We start from the raw sequence: 8,059 nt of genomic DNA, 5'->3' as shown, positions 1-8,059 counted from the left end.
CGGCCGGGCGGAGCGGGGCTCCTGGAGGCGCGCGGGCGGCCTCAGTGACTGTGAAGTTCGGGGCGGGGGACGCGACGACTGTGTTGGCTCGAGGCGGTAGCGCTCACCCGAACTCGGTGCCCCGCGATGTCCGCCCAAGTTCTGGGATTTTTACGTAAGTGGAACCCTCTCCCCCTGGCAGCCACTCAGGGTGAGGAGCTGGGCAGACGAAGAGACCCACGGGGCTCTGGCTCATCCGTCGGGCCGGAACCCGAGGCTCCGAAGAGGAAAGCACCCAGGAAGAGACCCTTCGCCTCGGTGGGTGGGGGCTCTTTCCCAGGACGGGGACCCCCTTGGTGGCACCGGCCCTCGGCTCTTTGGATCTCCCGGAAAACCGGGTCCGCCGCACGCGCGGTTCACCGCGCGTGGCCCAGGGACCGAGCCGGCCGCCCGCTACCTCGGTGAGCCGCGGCCCCGGCCTCCGCCAGCGCGGTCTCTTCCTCTCTCTCAGATCCGGCAGCCGCAGAGAATGACGCGTGCGCCCCCACAGCCCCGGCCCGGGGCGGGGAGGGCGAGCCCTACAGCCGGCCCCGCGACGCCCGCCTGGGCAGCACCGATAAGGAGCTGAGGGCAGGAGCCACTGCCACGGGCAGCGCCCCGACAGCGCTGGGGACCCCCTGGCAGAGGGAGCCGGGGGTCGAGGTTATGGACCCAGGTTTGTGGGGCCTGGCGGGAAGGGCTGTGGGCGGGACCCCTCTCTCCCTCCGCCGGGAAGGATGGCCGGGGATCAGTTGTACGAAGGAGAGGGTCTGGGGACTCTGGGGAAACACTCTCCCACGCGACCGGAAGCGGCCGGCCCGGAGCCGAGTACGGGGCAGGTCGGCCCCCTGCTGCGCTCGGCGCCTCCCCGCCCCCGACCTACCCCCACCTTGGGCCGCTTCCTTGGCCAGGCTCCCAGTTGGGTCCATTACCCGGGTACTGCGGGCAGAGCCCTTGCTGTCGTCCTCAGCCCTCTGCTGGCCGGTTGGGGACGCGGTCTCTCCCGGTTTGTTTTCCCAGCAGGCGGCCCCCGGTGTTCCCCGGTCCAGCTCCCGCGTCCCTGCCGGGTGCTGGTGCTGCTGAACCCGCGCGGCGGCAAGGGCAAGGCCCTGCAGCTCTTCCGGAGCCACGTGCAGCCCCTGCTCGTCAAGGCCGAAGTGTTCTTCACGCTGTTGCTTACCGGTGAGGGCGTCCCCAGCGGCGGTGGGTGCGGGGAGGGAGGGCCCTGCGTGGGCTTGACAGCCGCGTCTCCCCGCAGAACGGCGGAACCACGCGCGGGAACTGGTGCGCCACGAGGAGCTGGGCCGCTGGGATGCACTGGTGGTCATGTCCGGGGACGGGCTGATGCACGAGGTGAGGCGGGCCCGCGAGGGCCCCACGGCGGGCAGGGCGAGGGTCTTCCCTGGCTGAGGCGCCCTCTACCCACAGGTGGTGAACGGGCTCATGGAGCGGCCGGATTGGGAGACCGCCATACGGAAGCCCCTGTGCAGCCTCCCTGCCGGCTCTGCCAACGCGCTGGCAGCCTCAGTGAACTATTATTCTGGGTGAGAGCTGAAGGCCAGTGTGGCCTCGGTTTTCCCTCTGTGCCACTCTATTGCCAGCTTCTCTTTTATGTTTGTTCCCGTCCAAAAAACCAAACCAAACCTGTTGCTGTGGAGTTGATTCCGACTCATGGCAACCCCACGTGTGTCAGAGCAGAACCAGGCTCTATAAAGTTTTCAGTGGCTGAGTTCTCAGAAGCAGATTGCCAGGCTTTTCTTCCAAAGTGCCTCTGGGTGGGTCGGAACTGCCAACCTTTAGGTTGTCAGCAGAGCACTTCACCGTTTGCCCTACCCAGGGACTCCTTCCCTGGTAACTTCCGTTCCCTTCTCCTGAGTCTCGGTTCCAGGCCCTCTCCTGGTGATCCCAGCTGTCTGTCTCCATCTGCCACTGTTCCCGCCAGCAGCCAAGGGTTGCGTTGCCTGCCCCAGTTCTCCAGAGGAGGAAGGGGAGGGACCGTGGGGCTCCCGCCCTGCCCCGTCAAGCTTTCCTCCTGCAGGTACCAGCAGGTGACTAACGAGGAACTCCTGACCAACTGTACACGGCTGCTGTGCCACGGGCAGCTGGCCCCCATGAACCTGCTGTCCCTGCAGACGGCCTCAGGGCTCCGCCTCTTCTCTGTGCTCAGCCTGGCCTGGGGCTTCGTGGCCGACGTGGACCTGGAGAGTGAGAAGTACCGGCGCCTGGGCGATATCCGATTCACCTTGGGCACCTTCCTGCGCCTGGCCTCCCTGCGCACCTACCAGGGCCAGCTGGCCTACCTTCCTGTTGGAGGGGCTGCCTCCAGGATGCCCAGCTCCCCCGCCCTGGACCAGGGGGGCCCGGTGAACACGCTTCTCGTGCCTCTGGACCAGCCGGTGCCCGCTCACTGGACCGTGGTGCCCGAGCAGGACTTCGTGCTGGTGCTGGTACTGCTGCACTCCCATCTGGGCAGTGACATGTTTACCGCCCCCATGGGCCGCTGTGCGGCCGGTGTCACGCACCTGTTCTACGTGCGGGCCGGCGTGTCCCGGGTCATGCTGCTGCGTCTCTTCCTGGCCATGGAGAAGGGCAGGCACATGGAGTACAACTGTCCCCACCTGGTGTACGTGCCTGTGGTCGCTTTCCGCCTGGAGCCCAAGGACGGGAGGGGCGTGTTTACCGTGGATGGGGAGCTGATGGTTAGTGAGGCTGTGCAAGGCCAGGTGCACCCAGACTGCTGCTGGATGGTCAGTGGGTGCGCAGAGCCCTCGTCCAGGCAGGGGCCTCCGCGGACGCCACCTCAGCCCTTGTGACTCTGGGGGCCTTGCTGTGCCTTAGTCTACTCTGTGGTCGACCAGGAGGCTGGGACCCCGTCTCCTTCCCTGGGACTGGAGGGCCTGGCTGCAGCTCACATGGGAAGAAGGAGGCCAAGTTTTGGAAGGACAGGCTGTGTCCACGAAGGCCAGAATGAGGCCAGGCCTGGAGTCCAGCTGGCTGGGCCCAGCTGCAGTGGAAGCCGCTCCATCTTGTTCGGGAGCCCTGCCTCATGAATCAAATCCAATAAAGTGATGTTCCCAGTCTGCCCATCCTGTCCGGAGGGCTAGGGCGGGGTGGGCTTGCTCCAGGCAGGGCTGTAGCTGTAGAACCGAGCGTTCTACCCATGCCCAATGGTGTTCCCTGGGCCAGCACCTCGTTTCAAGGGCACAGGGCTAGGGATGGGCTCCCCTGAGACCTATTCTGTCCCTTGGGACTGGGAGTAACTTTAGAGCTCGGCCAACCACCTCATTCACACATGGGGAAACCGAGGCTTTGAGCCAGTTGTGTCTCGCCCAAGGCCACACAGCCGGCTAGTCTGACAAGCCTGGTCGGAACCCCGCGTGGACTCTCTAATTTAGCAGGAAAAGGAACACATCTCAGAGTTAGGGACGGTGGGGAAATTGGCAAGGAGCAAGAGGTGTACGTAGATAGCAGAAATCAAAGCGGCAAGTGGCTGCTCCCTTTTAAAAAGTCTGATGTCATCCGGGTAAGGGCTCTAGGGTCCCTGACAGGCTCGCCGGCCTCTTCTGCCCCTCCCCTCCCCACCTGTCTTTGTGGAGGGGGGCGGAGCAGCAGCCACAAAAGCAGCAGCAGAGAGGGGCAGATGCCATTCTCCCAGTATAGGCAACCACTTTGGCCTAAAGCCCAGGAGAGCACATCTGTCATGCCCCAGCAGCCGGAAGCAGAGGAACGGGCTGGTCAAGTACAGACCTTTGGTGGCCACAGCTGCTGGGTGGCAGACAGTGCTAACACAGGCTCTTGAGGACAACCCTGCCCAGAGGCAGAGGGCTGAGCAGCCAGCCTGGATCCTGGATCCTTGCCTCCCAGCCCAAGGTCCTAGGGCTAGAAATGCGAGGTGTTGAGGCACACTGGACAGGCAAGATGTGTCTGCAGGAGTCCCCCCGCCTGGCCATGGGGTCTCTTTCTTCCCCTGGGGAGCGGGTGTCTGAGGGAGGCGTAGCACAAGGGGCCCCGAGAGAAAGGAAGGCAGCAGAGCCCAAGTGAATGGCAGAGGCAGGTTTAATGGTGTCACCTTGTCTTTTTTGTACATTGTTATGAGCCAAACCCAAAAAAAAAAAAAAAAAAAAATGCAAGTAAAAAAAAATGTTATCACACCGCACTTTATACAGACACCGTAAGCAGCAGGCATTCCCGTCTCCACGTGGACAACGCACTTGGAAGCACAGCCCCTCCAGCCACTCCAGGTGTTTCTCCAGCAAGCTCCCGGCTGGGCCCCAAGTGCCCGTGTCTCTGGCCGGGCTAGCACAGCGCAGGCGCAGGGCCAGCTTAAGGCCAACGAGATGCAGCATGCTTTGGCTTTTTTTTTTTTCTTTTTTTTTCCTAGTAAGTGTTAAGATTCCTGCTCTTGAGATTTTGTTTTTTCACCCTTAAATATTACGTACGTACACCAAAAATTACATCGCTGCACTGCGCAACAGCAACCTCTGAGCCTGGAGCTTCACATTATCAAAAGCTTAGAAAACTTGTAAACCTCGGCCGGTCTCCGGGAGGAGTGCCCCGCTGGCCGCCTTTCCCTGGATGGACTTGGTAAGCCAAGGGCTGATGGGGCGCTTCCTTCCCACCCAATGGGCAAGGGTGGCTCTGTCCTGGGAGCTCCACGCCCCTCCAGGTGCATCTTCTGAGAGTGGAGGGGCAGAATCTTCGGGAGCAGCCCCGGCACTCGCCCTGGCTCTGTGCTGCTGCTCCTGCGCCCGCAGGCCCTGAGATGTGGCGGAGCGGGCGAAGCCAGCAAGCCAGCACTGCCGGGTCCCCAGCCGGCCTCGGACAGGAAGAAGGGCAAGGCACCTACTGCCATCTCTCTCCCAGCAGCCCCGGGTCCCCCACTCCACCTCTCCTGGGGTTCCCCTGAACTAAGCCTGCTCCCAGCTGAGAGCACATCCGACAGGCAAAAGGACTCTAGGATCAACGGGCCAGAGTCAGCCGGGAGCCAGTGACAGCAGCTACGACTCCCCGGGGACAGCGCCAATGCTGGGGGCTGGGGGAGTGGCAGTGGGGGGGGTCAGGAACTGGGGAAGCTATGTTGAGCGGAAGAGGTGGAGGCAGACTGGGGGGAATTTCACACTTCATGCAAGGCACACCCACTCATCCTGCCGCTGGCGGGCAGCACACTCGGGCCCAGAAAGCCAGAGTCAGGCCGCAGAGCCTCCGCCTCTGACCCGACAGGGAGGAGAGCCGGGACACTCTGCCTGGGGTGCAGCAGGGTTCAGGCTTCCTTTGCCACGGGGACCCACCTATCCAAAAGATTGCTTTAGAATAGAAACGGCAGCATCTCAAGAAACTTCTTGCACTTCAGCATCAAACTCGCCTTGGGTGGAGGGCGGTGGGGGACTAGCTTTGGGGGAGGGGAAACGGGCAGAGGAGACTCCCGGGAGGTGTGAGTGGACAGCAGCTGGCCTCTCCCGACCGAGTGACTCTGTCCTTGAGGGTGGCGGCTACTTGTCCTCTGTGCTCTCGGGCATGCCCGCCTCCACCAGAGCCGCCCGGAATTGTGTCAGGACCCCCCGAATGCTTTTGATGAAGCCCTTAGAGAGCGGGAAGAGGGGGAAGCCGATGTCGGGGTAGCCGCTCTTCTCCGGCAGGAAGCTCCGGTAGCTCTTTCTCCGCTTCTTTGGTTTGACACTGGGCGGCACGGATGTGGCCGGCGCTGCCTCCGGAGTCTGCTCTGTGTGGTCCCTCCTGGCCGAGGCCGGGCCCTGGGCGCCGCCCTCCGAGTCTGAGCCCTGGGAGGCCTCGCCAGGGGCCAGCCCTCCATCCTCAGGCTCGTCTCGGCCCGAGTCTGAGAGCTCGGCCCCCGCGGGCGGTTCCGGGGAGCTGCTGTCCTTGGGGACCCCGTTGGGCAGTGCCTGGGACTTCTCTAGCAGCGCGTGGGTCTCCAGCCAGGACTCGATGCGGCTCACCAGTCGCCAGCCGCCAGTGCTAAAGTGCTGCCGGATCTCCTGCTCGAAGACCTCGGGGGGCCGTCGCACCAGCTGGGTCATGGACTGCACCACGCGGATCAGCGCCATCTCATTGTAGCAGCGGCTGTTCTCATAGCCCTCCTGCAGGCCCCGGTCGCTGTCGAAGCCCGCCTCATTGTAGTATGGCTCATTCACCAGGATTAGGCCTGGGCGGGGAGTGCAACACCGTCCCTCAGCGGGAAGAAGCCCACCAGGGCAGGCCTGGCCTTGACACCCAGGGACAGCAGAGGCGCAGGCAGGAGCAGGAGGGGCCCCCCATCGCCCCGACACCTGGCCCCCCATTGCCCCAACACCCGGCCCGTCACCCAACCCTCCATCGCCCCGACCACCCGGCCCCCCATCGCCCAGACACCTGGCTCCCCATTGCCCCGACACCCAGCCCTCCCGTCACCCTGCCCTCCATCGGCCCGGCCCTCCATACCTTGGATGGAGATGAGCACCTGGAGAAGGCTGGATTTGCTCGTCCACCTCTCTGTTCCCTGGAATGACACACAGCCCCGTCACACTGTCCCGAAGACCCACCCCTGCCTGCTCTCCCCTAGCTTGGCTGGGGTGCTGGTGCTGCCCTCACCTTTCCAATCCAGGTGCCCAGGAGGCTGACGCACACCTTCCCGTTGTCGTACAGGTTGGGGTTCAGGCGGCCGCTGCACTGGGAGAGGTAGCAAAAGTGGGGGGGCACGGCCGGGTAGATGTTTGGGAGTTGGATGTCAAACAGGTAGAGGCCGTCTTCATAGGGCGTCCGGGTGGGCCCCTTGATCAGGGCGGAGAAGAGGTCCTGCAGGGGAGCGAGGGGAACAGAGGTCAGCAGAGGCTCGGCACACAGGCACGGTGCTCGCTTTCCCAGGAGGCGTCCGAGACCGCCGGCCACAGAGGCTGAACACAGGCCCCTCCGTGCAGACCTACCCAGCATCTTTCGACCCCAGGAGATTTTCCAAACTGGGATTTACATCAGTATTTTTTCCTCATAAACCGTTACTTAAAATTTTATTCCTCAAGACACCTGCTCTGACCCCTAACAAGGTAAGCAACAGTAACAGCAAATCAGATGGAAGAATGTTCAGAATGGGGGCCGTGCACCTGTTCTCCACCGACTACCTCGCTATCTGACGTTTCACATTCACGGCAGAAAACGTCTATCATCCGACTGTCGTGCACGTTGACGGGGAGGGGAGGGGGGAGGAAGGTCTGTGAGAGGGAGCGAGGCTGTTCAGGCCACTGGGGGGTCGGGCGGAGGAACGCAGGAAGCAGGGGTGGCCAGGCCGCGAGGAGGCGGTGGGGGCCGGGGCCGCAGAAGTTGGGTGGAGGCTCAGAAGTCTCTTCCTCCCAAGAGGTCTGTCTGCCACCTCCACAGCCTCTGCCGGGCCCAGGTGGCTCGGCTCACCTGCCTGCAGGCCTGGGAGCCACCGCTGCTGAGGCCCGTCTCCGGGGCCGGTGGAATGGGAAGGTGGAGAGGTGGGCTGTGGGAGGAGTCCATGCGGGGGCCTGGAGCATGGCCAGGTGACAGTGGGCCATCCCCGACCACCATGACCACTCCCCTGTGGGTTCCGTGGTGGTGGCGAAGGGGGGCCCGCTGCTAGTGTATCCTGAGACACACGGGAGGCGCCCGACAGGAGGGGCGCACCTGTGCCGAAGACTGGCTGCCTCCTGCCTAACAAGTTCTGCACAATGACTTGGTCTTTGGAGCCAACCATGCTGGTGAGGAGGGGGTGTACTTGCTTTTGGAGCCCAGAGGGTGGCCTCACAGCCAGAGGAAAGACGGTGAGGATCTGAACTCGAGGGGAAAATGTTGGAAAACCACCAGAATCTTCATCAGGAGTCACTACACAAACCCATCATCATGGAAAGCCATCAGTGTAGGCAGCGTGCTTGGTGAGGGTGAGCCCGCTGCGGCAGAGGGCGCCGTCACACGGGCAGTGTGCTTGGTGAGGGTGAGCCGGCTGCGGCAGAGGGCGCTATCATGTGGGCAGTGTGCTTGGTGAGGGTGAGGGCGCCATCACATGGGCAGTGTGCATGGTGAGGGTGAGGGC

At 63.3% G+C, this 8,059-nt stretch overlaps 2 protein-coding genes across 2 annotated transcripts in view; one reads left to right on the top strand and one right to left on the bottom strand.

Moving 5' to 3' along the window:
- Positions 1–126: 126 nt before the first annotated feature.
- On the top strand, positions 127–2,831 carry SPHK1 (sphingosine kinase 1). The gene is made up of 6 exons (XM_004374382.1): positions 127–190; positions 491–694; positions 1,039–1,200; positions 1,277–1,371; positions 1,447–1,562; positions 2,057–2,831. The coding sequence occupies exons 1-6, from the start codon at positions 127–129 to the stop codon at positions 2,829–2,831; spliced, it is 1,416 nt and encodes a 471-aa protein (XP_004374439.1).
- A 1,530-nt stretch (positions 2,832–4,361) lies between these two features.
- UBE2O (ubiquitin conjugating enzyme E2 O) overlaps positions 4,362–8,059 on the bottom strand; it is a 63,233-nt gene continuing 59,535 nt past the window's right edge. The window contains exons 16-18 of the mRNA XM_004374134.3: positions 6,604–6,807; positions 6,454–6,511; positions 4,362–6,178 (exon numbers count right to left, since the gene is read on the bottom strand). Of these exons, the coding sequence (XP_004374191.1) occupies positions 5,508–6,178; positions 6,454–6,511; positions 6,604–6,807 (933 nt within the window). The 3' untranslated portion in view covers positions 4,362–5,507. The remainder of the gene's footprint in view (positions 6,179–6,453; positions 6,512–6,603; positions 6,808–8,059) is intronic.

Source organism: Trichechus manatus, unplaced genomic scaffold, assembly GCF_000243295.1.
Source record: "Trichechus manatus latirostris isolate Lorelei unplaced genomic scaffold, TriManLat1.0 scaffold00028, whole genome shotgun sequence".
Taxonomy (NCBI): Eukaryota; Metazoa; Chordata; class Mammalia; order Sirenia; family Trichechidae; genus Trichechus; species Trichechus manatus.
The sequence above is the reverse complement of the archived record's forward strand: the minus strand, read 5'-3'. Positions and strand labels throughout refer to the sequence as shown.